This window comes from Schistocerca nitens, chromosome 6 (assembly GCF_023898315.1).
Source record: "Schistocerca nitens isolate TAMUIC-IGC-003100 chromosome 6, iqSchNite1.1, whole genome shotgun sequence".
NCBI classification, from domain to species: Eukaryota; Metazoa; Arthropoda; class Insecta; order Orthoptera; family Acrididae; genus Schistocerca; species Schistocerca nitens.
In genome coordinates this window covers 471,268,703-471,287,712 of record NC_064619.1, presented here as the reverse complement: position 1 = coordinate 471,287,712, position 19,010 = coordinate 471,268,703, and the positions used below count along the sequence as shown (strand labels likewise).

At 44.2% G+C, this 19,010-nt stretch overlaps 1 protein-coding gene across 1 annotated transcript; it reads left to right on the top strand.

Moving 5' to 3' along the window:
• The first annotated feature begins 8,018 nt into the window (after positions 1-8,018).
• LOC126262620 (ejaculatory bulb-specific protein 3-like) lies at positions 8,019-14,581 on the top strand. Its single transcript, XM_049959376.1, has 2 exons — positions 8,019-8,238; positions 14,157-14,581. The coding sequence occupies exons 1-2, from the start codon at positions 8,043-8,045 to the stop codon at positions 14,345-14,347; spliced, it is 387 nt and encodes a 128-aa protein (XP_049815333.1). The 5' UTR covers positions 8,019-8,042; the 3' UTR covers positions 14,348-14,581.
• Positions 14,582-19,010: the final 4,429 nt, after the last annotated feature.

Genomic DNA, 19,010 nt, shown 5'->3' with positions numbered 1-19,010 from the left:
TGGATTATCGAATAAGAAATATAGGACATTATTGCTTTTCATATATTCGTCACGAAGTTATAAAAAATACAATCAAGTTGTTTAATGTCCCCCTTGTTGCTCAACAACATGTATAAAAAATTGGAAATTTGTGGTAAGGACTAGGCGACCAAACTGCTGAGGTCATCGGTCCCTAGGCTTACACACTTATTAATCTAACTTTAACTTACGCTAAGGACAACACACAACATGTACATGACAATTTTAGTTTTACTTCTGGACAAAACTTTGTCAAGGTAAATGGTACATCTTGGATAAACATGGAGACCATAAATATACAGCATGGCAAAGAAAGGGAAGCATCCAACTGTAACGTCAGTTTATAGTGGCCACCAGAGTGCATCAGTGTTGTTCGTCTTTAGTGTTGTTACAAGGACTGGTCCTATATAAATGGGGCACGAACAGCACCAGATGTTGAGTGATCACTCTGATGTACATGAAAATGCCACGTACTTGTATGAGACAGCGTTGCCAGCACATGTTTGGCCAGCTTGTCGAATCATGCATCCGTGTTTGTGTGACATTCAGGTATTACAGATGCCTGATGTTCGACTGCATTGGAATCTGAAAACAGACATACTCATCCTAAGGTTCCGGTCGATCACGCCTCACCATAGCCCTTTCATGTCTGTGCCTGTCATCTGAGAACAAGTAATGGACCCCCTGCAACACTGAAACGTGGCACGCAAATTTGCATGCCAGTTTCATTGAAAGCAGCATTGTATTTGTCATTAGAGGGTGATACTGGACGAGGTTCCATAGAGAATGTCTTTATGCAAATATACAGAATCCCAGTGACAGTAAATTCTGAACTCTTTGTAGCCTCATTTCCTTTCATTTAACATGGTGCTGGATTCAGTAGTTTCTGTATGATTTTGTGTGCATGGGCAGGCACAACGTATTGGATTTGAGATGGGGCGGACTGAGAATGCAACAAAAAACGGGTCTTTGTAGTGAGATCACGCCGGTGCCTCGGTGTTGAGTTGGCGGAAACCAAGGCACCATAGCCCACCCAGTGTCTGTTATGTACGAGGGTTGTCCAGAAAGTAAGTTCCGATCGCGAAATGGAAACCACAGTGAAAACCAGAAACGTTTTATTTGCAACAGTTAGGTACACCTTCCACCTACTTCTCTACATAGTCGCCGCTCCAGCTTCGATTGTTGTCCTAGTGTTGTATCAACTTTACAATATCCTCGTCATAGAAAGCAGCCGCCTGTGCTTTCGGTCAGTTATCTGCACTGGTCTGCAGCTCGTTGTCTGTGGAAAAATTTTGTCTTCATAGCCAGCAGTTCTGGTGAGCAGGGATGAGACTCTTGGGAGCCAATTATGGACTGTATTGTGAGTGATCAAAACTTCTCATCGGAAACGCTGTAGGAGCTTCTTCATTGTCCCTGCAGTGTGCGGCCGAGAATTAGCATGAAGAAGAACTGCTCGACCGGTGTGTTATGTGGGCTGCATGACACAGGCGAAATCTCTAACCAGGCCCTCATACTTGGCGGGAGACGCTATTCCCTACACATCTTTACGTGCTCACTGTTCACTCAAAACTGAAAAGAGCGACGCGACACGAGCTGCGGGCATACCAGAGACACTGCTCAAGACATCTGTGCAAAGCTCTACCGGATTTTGCCAGTGGTTTCCATTTCGTGACCGATCGGAACTTACCTTCTGAACGACTCTCTAATTTACCGCCTCACCTTACCCAACGGCCGACATGACATTAGCAGCAGCAGTGCGCAACTTTCTTATCTTTTTTCGGAGGGGCTTTGCAGATAGCAGTTTGACGGTTTTAGGAAGAAAACACGCCCTGCATCTCCGCAACCTGCTCTTGGAACTTGAGGTCAGCTTTGATGCCAGGCTAGCTGCTGGTCATGAATACGTGCCACTGGGTATTAGTCAGTGGCGTCACGGAGACACCGCTGCAGCGGCCGTTTTGGCGGGATTTCGTTTGTACGAACAGAAAGAGCTTCATTATCGGATTTCTGTGTTTGGCATTTTTCACTATTGGTGGGCAGGCCTGGTTCGGAGCGTAAAGACAGCGGGGCGTTAGAATCCGCCAAAATTAAGAGACTTTTCGGAGAGTCACAGACGAGCACACATCTAGCCTTCTTACGGGGACACGGAGCTGTACGCATCTTGTGCATGTCAGCCACGTACGTGGAAGGCGAAGATCAGCGCATTTCAGAACACGAGCAAGGAGCAGAGCTGCAGCAGCAGCAAAGTGCACTTGTCTTCATTTGAAAGCCGTCCGCACATGGGCAGCATTTACCGAGGGGTTCGTCAATAACCACTTTGAGCATATGCAGCAGCACGAACATCGTAGGGTATTCTTCGTCCACACTTGCAGAATTCTGTATGAGTACCTATCTCAGATTCAGCCTCGATGTGTGAGCTTCGCAGTTAGTCACCAGGTTTACAGTCAAGCTGTATGATTGCTTTCCTGATCGACTTTAACGTCAACAGAGCGTATCCTCTCGTCCAGTCAAGTAACACTGCTAGTCAGTTAAAGTCACTAATTAGAATTTCGAGAATTTGTTTTGTAAACCATTTCACATTTTTTCATGATTTACGCACGTGATTGATGCTTTTAGTGACTAAACGAATGTGTTCAAATGAATTATTATTTCTGTCAGAGAACTTCGCTTCAGTTAAATATTCTGTGTATAAATCCACACTTTAGGATCTACAGGTAGCGTTACCCAATTGAGTTCTGCATATTAAATTCATAACGTAGATCTTGAAGGCGTGCTCTGCTCACAGTTAGTTTTCTGGGTTGGAGTAACTTCCCAGACGCGGGACTTTTGCAACGTTATGTGCCAGCCCACACCTCTGGTCGGAGACTGTCAGCAGCCAGACTAGGGATTTACAGTACTATTCGTAGGCTGTCTTTAACAGCGCAACAGAGTAGTGTAGAGTCTGGGAAGCATGGACTACTAACAATAGCATTACGTTGTATCACCCCTGAATCCTGGTTCTGCACAATCCAAGGTGACCAATGTTGGTGAATCTGCTGGCGACCTGAGGAGAAATCTCATTCTTTCAATTTTTTTGAAGAGGCACAGCGTTGTTACTCCTGGCGACTTCACCCCAATGCCAGTACCTAGTATAACAATGGCCAGTGCGACAGCTGTGGCCCAGCTTGCCTCAGGATACGACGGCTTTATCACATCTTCCCCCTCAATGGATGCATCCAGGCCAGAGGAGGTGCCATGTCGTACTGATAAGTGGGCTCAACCTTGTAAATTTGGCTGAAATAATATCGCTTACACTCACAACATGTGAAGTTTCGATTCCTCATCCCCTTATGGGAGCTTCATCTTTTCGTCAGGCAATATAAATTCATTAGTACCTACGTTTAGAACAGTCCTATATAAATGCGAAATGTGGACAGTGGCGAAGACAAGAATCCTTTTTATTATTGTGTTAAAGGAGACAGTTGAAGATAAGGAGTAGCAAATGAAGAACACAACGAAATGAAGATAAAGAATGACGTTGCACGTACACCCCAAGGTGAAAAACGCTGCACCACGAAGGAATTATTCGAATGCGACGGAAATCGGTAGATTTCACGTACGCGTACTGACAAATAAATGATTAAATTTCAGAAAAATTGTATGATTTATTCAAGTGAAAGACCTTCGCAAACTGAGCGCAAACTGAGCAAGTCAATAACGCACTGGTCCATCTCTGGCCTTATACAAGCAGCTACTCGGCTTGGCATGAGTGACAGAGTTGTGGGGCGTCCTCCTGAGGCATAGAAACTCTAATTGGCGTCTTAGATCGTCAAAATCCCTAGCTAGTTGGAGGTCCCTACCCACAATGATACAAACGTTCTCTGTTGAGGGAGATCCGCCTGCCCCATTGGCCAAGGTAGGGTTTGGCAGGTACAAAGATAAGTGCGCGAAACTCTCGCCGTGTGCGGGCGCCCATTGTCTTTGCTGAAATGCAAGACCAGGATGGCTTGCCACGAAGAGCAACAAAACGGGGCAGAGAATGTCGTCGATGTACTGCTATGCAGTAAGGGTGTCGCGGATGGCAACCAAAAGTGCCCTGCTACGAAATGAAATGGCACCTCAGACCACCACTCCTGGTGTTTGGCCGCATGGCGGGCGATAGCCACATTTTATCCCACCGCTGTCTGTGGCGCCCCGAGATACTTCTGGTGATCGGGGCTCAGTTCGAAGCAGGACTCGTCACTGAAGACAATTCTACTCCAGTCAATGAGATTCCAGGCACCGATGGCCAGCGAAGACGTGTCTGGGGTAGCCCTGGCCAGCAGTGAAATACCAAGCTGTCAGCTGTCATACAGCCCGACAACCAGGAGAGGATGCCATTCCATTTCATAGAAAGCCCCTTTGAATGGCATCCTCGGCACCCTTACAGCACAGTGGTACGTCGACGATATTCTACGCCCCGCTTTGTTGCTCTTCACGACAAGCCATCCTGGGCATATGTTTCAGCAAAATAATGTCCGTTGGAGACGGCGAAAGTTTCTAACGCTAGTCTTCGTGCTTGTCGAACCCTACCTTGTCTAGAAAGGTCGGCAGATCTCTCCCCAATCGGGAACGTTTGAAATACTATGGGCAGCGTCTTCCAAACAACTCGGATTTTGACGATTCTACACACCAGTTGGACAAATGACAAAGTTTGGCACAATATCCTCTAAGATGACATCCAATATCTCTATTACTCAATGCCAAGCCGAATAACTGCTTACATAAGGGTCAGAGGTGGACTTAATACGTGGTGCTCTTTCTCTTGAATAAATGATCCATTTCTTCTGAAATTGTGATCATTTGTTTGTCTGCTTTCTACTTTTTTTTCCTTGAGTATATTTGGAGTGTATTATAACACGAGTCAAGAACAGTTTTATGGTGAAAGACCTGTATCGACAGAAATGATCCAAAGCTCTAGGAAATACATCACATTCGTAAAGCAGGTATGAAATAGAGAGTCCTACACCAGGTTAAAATTTTGAGTCAAAGAACGGTCCTTGGATAGCATGGTTTGTACCACACTAAATACCTAGGTATTACAATTATGAACAACTTAAATTGAAAGGAACACATAGAAAACGTTGGGGGGAAGGCTAACCAAAGACTGCGTTTTATTGGCAGGACACTTAGAAAATGTAACAGACCTACTAAGGAGACTGCCTATACTACGCTTGTCCGTCCTCTTTTAGAATACTGCTGCGCGGTGTGGGATTCTTACCAGGTAGGACTGACGGAGTATATCGAAAAAGTTCAAAGAAAGGCAGCACGTTTTGTACTATCGCGAAATATGGGAGAGAGCGTCACAGAAATGATACAGGATTTGGGCTGGAAATCATTAAAAGAAAGGCGATTTTCGTTGCGACGGAAGCTTCTCACGAGAATCCAATCATCAACTTTCTCCTCCGAATGAAAAAATATTTACTGACACCGACCTACATAGGGAGGAACGATCACCACGACAAAATAAGGGAAATCAGAGCTCATACAAAAAGATATAGGTGTTCACTCTTTCCGCGCGCTATACGAGATTGGAATAATAGAGAATTGTGAAGGTGGTTCGAAGAACCCTCTGCCAGGCACTTGAATGTGATTTGCAGAGTATCCATGTAGATGTAGATGGAGACTGCCCACAAAAAGCAAGTACCCTTTGTAGAGTAGCAGAACCGTAACTTCAGCCTGTTGTATATAAAAAAGCATTTCTGTTGCATAGTTAATGCGACACAAAAACATTTGATAACTAAATATTACAAGTACTAAATAAAAATGAAACTTTGAAACACTACTACATTTTTCCAGGGGCCACTGTATAAGTATAGAATAAAGGGGAATAAGCATTCACCATAAGGTGACAGTTATTATTGTCCAACTGTAAACTGGAGAGGCATGTCAACAGATAGGGTTCAATGGTTCAAATGGCTCTGAGCACTATGAGACTTAACTTCTGAGGTTATCAGCCCCCTAGCACTTAGAACTACTTAAACCTAACCAACCTAAGGACATCGCACACATCTATGCCCGAGGCAGGATTCGAACCTGCGACCGTAGCGGTCGCGCAGTTCCAGACTGTAGCGCCTAGAACCGTTCGGCCACTCCGGCCGGCGACAAATAGGGCACGCTTATTTAGGACACGTAGGAGAACATTAAGTTGTTCATACAATGAAGGCTTTCACGATCGGATGTTTCAGCTGCCGAGAATTCTTCCGGGATGTATGGCCGTGGTCCGTGAAACTCTTCTATCCCTGACGTTTTGGACATCTTCGGAGGTGCTCCTGGTTGTCTGACTGACGAGTCTGGCCGGCCGAAGTGGCCGTGCGGTTAAAGGCGCTGCAGTCTGGAACCGCAAGACCGCTACGGTCGCAGGTTCGAAGCCTGCCTCGGGCATGGATGTTTGTGATGTCCTTATGTTAGTTAGGTTTAACTAGTTCTAGGTTCCAGGGGACTAATGACCTCGGCAGTTGAGTCCCATAGTGCTCAGAGCCATTTGAACCATTTTGAACTGACGAGTCGGACGTCGAATAACGGCCTAAATACCGTGGAAAGTGGGGGTGGTCTGGATTTCACGTGATACCAGAGATAAACCTTGTCCAAAATAAAGTATAACTATCGATCATAGTACGTCGAAGATAAGAAGTTCCTATCGATTCTGTAGCGCCACTGTCCATATGTCGCTGAGTTTCATGGCTTCTTCTTTTCTGTTAAAATTATCCCCATGTTTATTTATATTTTCCGATGGCTTCTCTATATAGCCGTGGATAATTTTTCGTCGTAGTTCATAAAACTTCAGTTACCGAAAATTTCACTACGTGATTACCCGACTGAAGAGCATGTTCCACCATGGCTGACTTGTCTGTTTTCCCTAGTCGGCAAAGACTTTTATGTTCCTTCAACCGCGTATTCACATTGTCTTTGTAGTTCCAATGCAGACCCTACCACATGTACACGGAATCTTGTATACACCATTTGCAGAACATACTCTTCAGTCGGGTGATCACGTAGTGAAATTTTCGGAAACATGCTCTTCAGTCGGGTGATCAAGTAGTGAAATTTTCGGAATCTGAAGTTTTATGTACTATGACGAACTATTATAAAAAAAATGGTTCAAATCGCTCTCAGCACTATGGGACTTAACATCTGAGGTCATCAGTCCCCTAGACTTAGAACTACTTAAACCTAACTAACCTAAGGACATCACACATATCCATGCTCGAGGCAGGATTCGAGCCTGCGACCGTCGCAGCAGCGCGGTTCCGAACTGAACTATTATCCACGGCTATATAGAGAAGCCATCGAAATATATAAACATGGGGATAATTTCAACAGAAAAGAAGAAGCCAACTCAGAGATATATGGATAGTGGCGCTACAGTATCGATAGGAAGTTTTTATCTTTCACGTATTATGATCGCTGGTTAAAATATCTTTGACAAGGGTTATCTCTGGTATCACTTGAAATGCAGATCAGAGATATATATGGACAGTGGCGCTACAGAATCGATAGGTAGTTTTTATCTTTGATGTATTATGATCGCTGGTTAAAATATCTTCGACAAGGGTTATCTCTGGTATCACGTGAAATGCAGACCACGCCCACTTTCCACGCTATTTAGGCCGCTCTTCGACGTCCGACTCGTCGATCGGCAAGACAGCACAGTCAGGAGCACCTCCGAAGGTGTCCAACGTAGCCTTGGACGAAATGTCAGGGATAGAAGAGTTCCATGGACCACGGCCATAGAACCCGGAAGAATTCTCGGCTTTAAGTTGTTCAGCTTTTTGAACGAAATACGGGCGATCCCATAGCGTATAGGAAATTTCCAGGTTTGTTTCCTCCGATAGGAAGAAGCAGTTCGGTGTTGGCGACTGTGGGAAACGACGAGGAGCAGTGAACGTACGTTGCCTCCCTAGACAGGCTAGATGCGCGTGACGTGGTGGGGGTAAGTGTGTATATAAGGGCGGCGACCGGCAGGACGGGGACTCTCGCACGGCAGCCAGCAACCTCTCACTGCGGACATGAAGGCCAGCCTGGTGCTCGTCGCGGCGCTAGCCGTGGTCGCCGTCGCCGCCGCCGAGGAGAAGTACACCACCAAGTACGACAACGTCGAGCTGGACGAGATCCTGGGCAACGAGCGCCTCTTCAACAAGTACGCGCAGTGCCTGCTGGAGGAGGGCGACTCCAACTGCACCGCTGACGGCAAGGAGCTCAAGAGTAAGTGTCGCACCGCGCGCGTCACTGCACGCTGTAATACAGGGTGTCCCAGAAGGAACAGTCAGTACTCAGGTACAAGACAGGTATGACCGTTCGAAGCAAAAAAGTCTAGTAAACATGGGGTCCAAAATGCGTACCTTAGGAGGTATGAACACTTGTTCGGCCTCGCTACTGTGGAACGCATCTCTTTTATCGAACAAGTGCTCGTAGCTGTTAAGGTATGAATTTTGGAGCCCAAGTTTAGCAGAAGATTTTTTCTTGTTTTGGTCCGTACTACCTCCTCGTAAAATACGGAAACCAAAAAACCTGCAGTAGAAGAGATTTGTTTTATACTACCGACGATGAAGACGTGCCATAGCTCTTGATGTATGCATTTTAGAGTCAATGTTTACTAGATTTTTTTTGCTTCGAATGATCGTTCCTGTCATAGCGTTCAGGCTGACCATTTTTCTTCGGACACTCTGTATACTGGCATTCTCCATCCAGTGAAATTTCCAGTTATTGTTTACATTTCTCTTCTGATCCCCGAAAAAAAGCAGTCCGTCACCCACACATGTCCGTCATTGCTAGAGCGCTTTGTATTTACAGGATATATAAACGACACGAGAAATGTCATACTATCTACAGCATTCCCGATATAGTAATAATCGCTAAGGTTGTGGAACTTTGAACCGAAAAGTGTCACTAAAGATTCGAAATACTGTTATAACACATTTGTATGCTTTCTTTCACCAAAAGTCTAAATCATTGACTGAAAATGACAAGGGTTTTTGTCAAAACTTTGAGAATATTTTGCATCTAAACCATCGCAACTCCTCACAGTCACCAAATCTCTTTCTGTTCACGGACCGTTCACGAGGTTACTCGTTACAGGTTGAAACAGTCAGCGAGAACCAAATTTACACGAAAGTGTAATTTTCATTTCTTTTGATTAGCAGTCATCTTGAATTTCTTATTTGCACAGCTTTTCTAACGGTGAAGTGTGCAGGAGAATGTCCAGAGGAACGTTGACAGCACAAATGGTGAATCAGCCTGTAATAAACTCTGTTTTGTGGGTGTGTGGAGGAGGGGGGGGGGAGGAGCGAAGGGGGGGGGGGTATGTGTGGGAGTATTATTTGAGGTTCACGTTGTAATAGTTTATTTTTAAGATTAACATATTGTTTTATAGTTATTTCATCAATTTTTAGGAATAAACATGATACATTCGAAATTCTTCATATATTTTATGTTAATGTGTTTCCTTTTAATATTTAATTTGCTTCTGATTTCAGTTCGATCTAAATATTTGCATCGCGCTCCGTTAATGTGGATGTATACTTTCACCATAGCTGTCGTGGACTACAGCTAGTTACTAGCCTCTTACTAAGGATGGACAGTTCATAAAACTTCTTCTCCGTCTCTACTGGCGCCTTAGCGATGAAAAATTGAATCACTGTTAAGCAGTAAGCGCCTGGCTGCAGATGAATGCGCCTAAATCATTATTCTTTAGCCAAAGTTATTGCCCCTTCAGCCTTGCCGATTACTGTTAATAGAAGTTTCCAAGTTTCTAAAAATAATGACATTTCAGAGGAATGTTTCCAAAACTTCCTCGATTAATTTTTGCAACACCTGTCTTCAGCCTCACCATTGCCTTAAACATTTAACTTACGTTGGCAAATATAATACAGAAATAGATCTAACCCAATTTCTATTTAATATCGCGTTATTTTCGTTCTGGCACTCTACTCTGCGACACTGGATTCCAGAAGTCTTTCTCTCGTGTTCCAATGCACTACTCGAGCACGTACTCACCGCTACAGTGAAGTGTCACACATTGAATCGTATCCCTAATTAGAAAGTCTGATCTCGTTACAATTCCCTTCTACTGGCCCTTATGCAGTTGATTGATATCAGCTCTGCAATTATCGAAAGGTGTCACTTGCGAAAACTTTTAAATCAGCGATATACCAGAGGAATTTCCTTACATTCACTGTAACAAAACTCTCAAATCCAATAGCGTCACATCAGGTCATCTTCAATTGGTTAATGAGCCATTTGCAAGTAACTGCTATGATAACTTGTTTTCAGACGAAACAAGTTCCTGTAACTTGTTTTCGCGTACCCTGATTTCAAGATACCTTTCTGAAATATTAATTGTATGTTGGAACCGTAAGAAAATAATCTCTTACCAGAATATTATAAACAGCTCTATAAATCAAAATCTCAAAGCAGACTCTTCTCTTTTTTTCTTCCCTTACACGACATTAAGATATATCATATCGTCAACACGAAGGTCACTGCAAACAGATTACAGTTGAATAAGAAAGCGAGAAGGAATTAGTAGCAGTCTTGCAGAAGCAACCGGTTGGTGAATTACGAATCTATAAATCTAAACGATCGAAAATTTTCAGCGGGGTTGCGAAACAATTTTTCAGCCTCTCCTTCCCCCCACCTCCTCACTCTCCACCCCTCCCCCCCCCCCACCACATCTGACTTTACGCTCACAGCAGAGCGATTGCAGAGACGTTGTCATATGACCATTAACGTTTTTTCCTTCGCATGTTCGAAAAGATCTCTTACTTCCGATGTTTTAAGACGTCGCACAGCTACTTCGCAAGATTCAGGTTCACTTAAGATTTGTAAAGAGATTTGCGAGAGATTTAAAAGAAGAAGTTCATCTCTAATGTTCCAGGTAAATGAATTCGAAGAGCTGTAATAGTACAGATACCTTCTCTGCATTTTCAAAGACTTCGAGGAACGCGAAAAGTAGAACAGTTACTGAACGGAAGAAAAGCGACAGAAGCCAAGGAAAGAAATCTGAGCTTCAGGTCAGCAGAAAAGGCATCTGGCACGACAGCAAAGTTGCGTCTAATAGCGCTAGACCAGGGATCCCCAAACTATTTTGGACAAGTGACCCCTTTTCGAAAATGAAAGGTTACCTCAGACCCCCATTACCAAATTACCTACTTTTAAGATCAACCCCCTTATTCATAATGGTCCGCTAACATAAAACAGCTCCCACAGAGTGTTATTTTTCATTCTGACTTAGGTCAATAGAAGAAGACAGAGTGAGAATTAGCAATGCTTTAAGTTAGCAGACTATTATGAATAAGGGGCCCTATCTTTAGTTTTTTCCTATTGACACAAAATACCTAGGTACTAAGGTACCAATTGGAAAACTTAGCACTGGTTAAGTGAGTAAAGTTGACTTCATTTTTCATCAAAATTTAACAAAATAAAAAAACGTACGCTTGAACTCATTATCTTACACAAACTTGTCCACACAGACTTGCCGAGTTTTTCATCTTGTACGAAATTGAGACTTTACATTACTACAACAATGCTATTCCCTACACAAATATTAATTATTCTTAGTACACGTAACACAACATAAACAATACAGTACCTACCTATCTTGAAAGTTTTAAATAAGAACTTTTGTTAATTTAATAGGGGTCGATTTTTAGACCTCGTCGACCCCCAAAATCAGTTTTCGTTTATGTCGACCCCTAGGAAACCGATATCGACCCCAATGGGTCGATACGACCACTTTGGGAATCCCTGCGCTAGACGAATAAGGATACAGAAAAAATCCAATTATGTTTGAGTATTTCTACAAAGGTACTTCTGTTCACTTATACAAACTGTCAGCTAATACCCGCTGCATTTGGAAACGCAATGAAAAGAAACAGATGTAGGTGTTTTAAATTACACTCCTGGAAATGGAAAAAAGAACACATTGACACCGGTGTGTCAGACCCGCCATACTTGCTCCGGACACTGCGAGAGGGCTGTACAAGCAATGATCACACGCACGGCACAGCGGACACACCAGGAACCGCGGTGTTGGCCGTCGAATGGCGCTAGCTGCGCAGCATTTGTGCACCGCCGCCGTCAGTGTCAGCCAGTTTGCCGTGGCGTACGGAGCTCCATCGCAGTCTTTAACACTGGTAGCATGCCGCGACAGCGTGGACGTGAACCGTATGTGCAGTTGACGGACTTTGAGCGAGGGCGTATAGTGGGCATGCGGGAGGCCGGGTGGACATACCGCCGAATTGCTCAACACGTGGGGCGTGAGGTCTCCACAGTACATCGATGTTGTCGCCAGTGGTCGGCGGAAGGTGCACGTGCCCGTCGACCTGGGACCGGACCGCAGCGACGCACGGATGCACGCCCAGACCGTAGGATCCTACGCAGTGCCGTAGGGGACCGCACCGCCACTTCCCAGCAAATTAGGGACACTGTTGCTCCTGGGGTATCGGCGAGGACCATTCGCAACCGTCTCCATGAAGCTGGGCTACGGTCCCGCACACCGTTAGGCCGTCTTCCGCTCACGCCCCAACATCGTGCAGCCCGCCTCCAGTGGTGTCGCGACAGGCGTGAATGGAGGGACGAATGGAGACGTGTCGTCTTCAGCGATGAGAGTCGCTTCTGCCTTGGTGCCAATGATGGTCGTATGCGTGTTTGGCGCCGTGCAGGTGAGCGCCACAATCAGGACTGCATACGACCGAGGCACACAGGGCCAACACCCGGCATCATGGTGTGGGGAGCGATCTCCTACACTGGCCGTACACCAATGGTGATCGTCGAGGGGACACTGAATAGTGCACGGTACATCCAAACCGTCATCGAACCCATCGTTCTACCATTCCTAGACCGGCAAGGGAACTTGCTGTTCCAACAGGACAATGCACGTCCGCATGTATCCCGTGCCACCCAACGTGCTCTAGAAGGTGTAAGTCAACTACCCTGGCCAGCAAGATCTCCGGATCTGTCCCCCATTGAGCATGTTTGGGACTGGATGAAGCGTCGTCTCACGCGGTCTGCACGTCCAGCACGAACGCTGGTCCAACTGAGGCGCCAGGTGGAAATGGCATGGCAAGCCGTTCCACAGGACTACATCCAGCATCTCTACGATCGTCTCCATGGGAGAATAGCAGCCTGCATTGCTGCGAAAGGTGGATATACACTGTACTAGTGCCGACATTGTGCATGCTCTGTTGCCTGTGTCTATGTGCCTGTGGTTCTTTCAGTGTGATCATGTGATGTATCTGACCCCAGGAATGTGTCAATAAAGTTTCCCCTTCCTGGGACAATGAATTCACGGTGTTCTTATTTCAATTTCCAGGAGTGTATATAACCTTGTAACACCATACCATTTCTAATTACATTTATCAAAGTGTTTTCGTTGTATTCATACTGTCTGTCGCCCTCTAATGAGTACGTCGAATAGCCGGACACCGAACTATTGGAGAGAGTAAAATGGGAGATTACGTAGGGTTTAACGACAAGTTGACGATTAGAGATGGTGCACAAACAGAATGAGAATATGGATGAGAAAGAATCATCGCGATATTCGCCTAAATCTATTAATGGAAACCAGAGGAAATCTAACTCTTGGCTGGGTGGGTGGGGATTTTAACTTCGCCCATTCCTAAGAACCGTCCAATGCCTTTACCGCTGCACAGACTAGATCAGTGCGGAATTTTAGGACTGACAATAAATCCTAGATAAAAGATCTCAAAATTCCCCAAGAAGCGCATCAGATGACATCCTACATAATCTCATGGTTAAGATAACAGTTTACAATAATTTAGGGGACAGTTTTATTTGTTGCTGTTAGTATTACATAATTCAAAATTCTTAAGCCAGTGTAACAATGTATGTGCGATGTAAAATATGTGTAATTTCAATCTCTACTCAAGCAGCAACTGATACAGTCTATTAGGCACAAATCCATGTCCAGCTCGACTTTTAATGTTGACTGAAAGTAGCCATTCGTTCATTGTGGTAGTAAGAATTGAGATAGGTTATCGACGGCAAGATCGGTAAGCTAACAGAATAATTTGTTTGAACTGGAAAGTAATAAATATTTTGTGGTTCTCTCCGATCAGCCAGACTGTCTATTCTCATAAAACATGCATTTCTGTTTATTCCAGAAGCCATCCCCGACGCACTGAGTAACGAGTGTGCCAAGTGCAACGAGAAGCAGAAGGCTGGCACGAAGAAAGTACTGAAGCACCTCATCAACCACAAGAAAGACACCTGGGAACAGCTGAAGGCCAAGTACGACCCCGACGGAACGTACAGCAAGAAGTACGAGGAGCGCGAGAAGGAGCTCCATGAGTGAACGCTGTGTTCTAGTGTCTACGTAACACATCTGCTTCCAATGCATCTGGGGTTTCGTACCTGGATCCCTTCATTTCCGACGTAATCAAGAATATCACCAGCAGTTGGCAGCATGAATTTCACTTTTGTTGTAAACTGATTGTGGCAAGACGTATGTATAAGATTTTTGAAATGTTACCTCGAAATATTGGCATCTGCATATTTGAGCATAATAAATTAATGCAAATGAAGGCAAGATGTAAGTTTTGAATTTATACAGAAAATATTGCTATTTCCCGTATTCCGTAACCAGTATATTGCTTGGAGGTATTTAGTACTTTCACCTGTCAACCATTTCTTTGTTGATATACCATTCAATATTCCTTACGCCAGAACCACAAAAAATATTCATAGTTGTCATAATGGAGAAAAAATGAATAAATATTTCTGACTCCCAGACATAAGGAATAAATCTATAGATATTATAAAAATGGAACTCTGTGTGTGTGTGTGTGTGTGTGTGTGTGTGTGTGTGTGTGTGTGTGTATGTGTGTGTGTTTTCCACATCTCGTCTTCCTAAACCACTGGATCAGTTTCAACTAAACTTTCTACACAAGTACCTTACTCTCAGGCAACAATTGCTGTAGGGTAGAACCACCGACCCAACACAGTTCAGAAGATATGTCATAAATACGCGTTAAAAACTTCCGCATCATACACAACGTTTAAATGTATTACTTCTGTTCTACTGACTGTATTTGCAATAAGTTTCGCAGACAGTGTCCAAATAAGCCGCTAAGTGCACATAAAAAAAGTGTATTATTGTATCACACATAGCTCAGGTGACATGAAGTCATAGACACTAAAAAGTGTGAAACACTGCTGTATTGTGCCTGGAGTTGAAACTGATTACTCCTTTTCTACTAATTCTGTTCTCAAAACATTTCCCGCTGAAAGTATCTCCTCAAGTACATCATTGTACGACACATAATTCAAGAGATTGATGTCATGAAAACCGAGATGCGTGAAAAATTGCCACATATTGTGTGAAGTCTTAATACGTTTATTCTTTACAGTTCGGCCACTCGTACAGTCGAGTCAAATTAAGGAAATTCCTGACACCTGGCAGCGCTTTAGACAGCCTTCAACTGCGAAGCGAAAGCGTCTGTAGGCGAAAACAGTAGCCTTCTATAGAGATATGAAGAGGCGTTTCCATAGAGACGCGTTGTAGATACGCGAAGCAGCTGGTCTCAGCGTAGAGAAACTGTCCGAGGTCATGTTTCTTAATTTGGATACTGTACTTATACATTTGTACGTTATGCTTATTTCTGTTTACGACTGTTCAGATGACTAAAAATGAACCACACACTGTAACAACATTATAGAGTTTGTAGCTTGCTTGGGTGCCTTATGATGTCGTTACATCAATGCGATAAATTGCAACGAACAATAAAGAAATATTTATCATTGGTGCTGCTTGATAACAGAATTACTAACTTTCCAGACCGGCAGTTCAACAGCGTACATCTACGCCTGTATTCCTTGAATTACTGTTATGCTTGCGGCAGAGAATAGATTTATTTCAGTAAGGTAACGTTACCTTGTAATTAATGCACTAACACATTCTCAAACACTCCAACAGTTACGCCGATGTCACATTGGCCTTGCACTGTGGAATACTTAGCAGGCTGCTGGCAACGGAGCTATCTGGCACTCGCGGCAAAATATGTACGAGTATCACTCCAACAACATGTCAAATACTGGTCCTGCGAACTTCACATGACATGCGACGGCTTACATATAATGTTCCTGTTGCTGAGAAAGCACGCAGTGACATAAATTTTTATTTTAACTTGCATTTATGGAGTTTATGTGAGTTACACGAAAGGAACGAACCAGAAGAAGAAGAAGAAAATACAGGTTGTTTCAAAAATGACCGGTATATTTGCAACGGTAATAAAAACTAAACGAGCAGCGATAGAAATACACCGTTTGTTGCAATATGCTTGGGACAACAGTACATTTTCAGGCAGACAAACTTTCGAAATTACAGTAGTTACAATTGTCAACAACAGATGGCGCTGCGGTCTGGGAAACACTCTAGTACGATATTTTCCACATATCCACCATGCGTAGCAATAATATGGCGTAGTCTCTGAATGAAATTACCCGAAACCTTTGACAACGAGTCTGGCGGAATGGCTTCACATGCAGATGAGATGTACTGCTTCAGCTGTTCAATTGTTTCTAGATTCTGGCGGTACACCTGGTCTTTCAAGTGTCCCCACAGAAAGACGTCACAGGGGTTCATGTCTGGCGAATAGGGAGGCCAATCCACGCCGCCTCCTGTATGTTTCGGATAGCCCAAAGCAATCACACGATCATCGAAATATTCATTCAGGAAATTAAAGACGTCGGCCGTGCGATGTGGCCGGGCACCATCTTGCATAAACCACGAGGTGTTCGCGGTGTCGTCTAAGGCAGTTTGTACCGCCACAAATTCACGAAGAATGTCCAGATAGCGTGATGCAGTAATCGTTTCGGATCTGAAAAATGGGCCAATGATTCCTTTGGAAGAAATGGCGGCCCAGACCAGTACTTTTTGAGGATGCAGGGACGATGGGACTGCAACATGGGGCTTTTCGGTTCCCCATATGCGCCAGTTCTGTTTATTGACGAAGCCGTCCAGGTAAAAATAAGCTTCGTCAGTAAACCAAATGCTGCCCACATGCATATCGCCGTCATCAATCCTGTGCACTACATCGTTAGCGAATGTCTCTCGTGCAGCAATGGTAGCGGCGCTGAGGGGTTGCCGCGTTTGAATTTTGTATGGATAGAGGTTTAAACTCTGGCGCATGAGACGATACGTGGACGTTGGCGTCATTTGGACCGCAGCTGCAACACGGCGAACGGAAACCCGAGGCCGCTGTTGGATCACCTGCTGCACTAGCTGCGCGTTGCCCTCTGTGGTTGCCGTACGCGGTCGCCCTACCTTTCCAGCACGTTCATCCGTCACGTTCCCAGTCCGTTGAAATTTTTCAAACAGATCCTTTATTGTATCGCTTTTCGGTCCTTTGGTTACATTAAACCTCCGTTGAAAACTTCGTCTTGTTGCAACAACACTGTGTTCTAGGCGGTGGAATTCCAACACCAGAAAAATCCTCTGTTCTAAGGAATAAACCATGTTGTGCACAGCACACTTGCACGTTGTGAACAGCACACGCTTACAGCAGAAAGACGACGTACAGAATGGCGCACCCACAGACTGCGTTGTCTTCTATATCTTTCACATCACTTGCAGCGCCATCTGTTGTTGAAAATTGTAACTACTGTAATTTCGAAAGTTTGTCCGCCTGAAAATGTACTGTTGTCCCAAGCATATTGCAACAAACGGTGTATTTCTATCGCTGCTCGTTTAGTTTTTATTGCCGTTTCAAATATACCGGTCATTTTTGAAACACCCTGTATGTATGGAAAGCAAGATGAGTAATAAAAATTGAGGATCAAGGAGGGCAAGTTTGTAGCCCATTTATTTCTACGGTCTGTTTTCATATTAATATGACGAATAATCAGCTCAAAATGGAAAACAATGTTAAACCTGTAGTTAAAGTACAGAATCAACAGGTAGTTGTGCTACATTTCGTCATAGAATAATGAAAAGACTTGAACAGCATATTCCGCACAAGGTATAACGTTATAGTTAACAAAACAAAGAAGAAAAATAATACATGGAAACAATGGCTTGTTTAGCGTACAGACTTATGACAACAGAGTTGCAAAAGCAGTAAAAGATTTCTCCCTGCTAGAAAGCAGACATAAATGTGATTGAAGCAGAGATGTCAAAAGTGGCGTACTACGATGCGAGAAACCATTCTTCAACACAATAACTCTGTTGGTTCCAAAATAGTGACATGAAAGTGAGGAAGAATTGCCTGAAAACGTACCTCCGTATTGACTGGAAGCGCACTGTAGAGCATAACAAAGCTAGAGAAAAAGAAACTTGATGCGTTCATTACAGGAAAAGTTAAAAAGGTAACAGGTCAAGTTGTCACGTCGGTACCAGTGTCGGTACCAATGACGTGTGTCAGTTTGGTTGAGAAGAGATTCTCTCTGGTTTTGAGCGGCTGACGGAAGTGGTAAAGGCTGCCAGTCTTGCTTGCGAGATGAAAGCAGAGCTCACCATTTGCAGCATAGTCGACAAGACCGATTGCGGACCTATGGTACAGAGCCGAGTGGAGAGTGGGTCAGAATCAGGGGCTCAGACGGTTCTGTGACCTTGTAGGCTGCAGATTCTTCGACTTGCGCCCTAGGATTCTGCTGAATAAATCAGGCGTCCACTACACGCAGGAGGCGGCTACACGGGTAGTAGGGGCTGTGTGGTATGGACTGGGTGGTTTTTTCAGGTTAGAAGGTCTCGGGGAAATACAAAAAGAACTTCAGTCTCAAAGGGTGCAGGAAGAACGTAGATCGGTATAACAGTTGTAAATTGTCGTAGCAGAGTTGGAAAAGTACCAGAGCTCCAAGCGCTAATAGAAAGCACTGATGCTCAAATCTTCATAGGTAGTTAAAGCCCGAGATACGTTCAGACGAAAATTTTGCGAAGATCCTAACGGTGTTCCGAAAGAATAGGCTAAACACAGTTGGCGATGGCGTGTTTGTTGCTGTTAGATATAGTTTATCTTGTA

Excerpts from the sequence above, each read along its gene's own strand:
- LOC126262620 (XM_049959376.1), top strand. The coding sequence starts at position 8,043 with ATGAAGGCCAGCCTGGTGCTCGTCGCGGCGCTAGCCGTGGTCGCCGTC. Across the intron at positions 8,239-14,156 it reads TGACGGCAAGGAGCTCAAGA|AAGCCATCCCCGACGCACTG; the intron begins GTAAGTGTCGCA and ends TGTTTATTCCAG.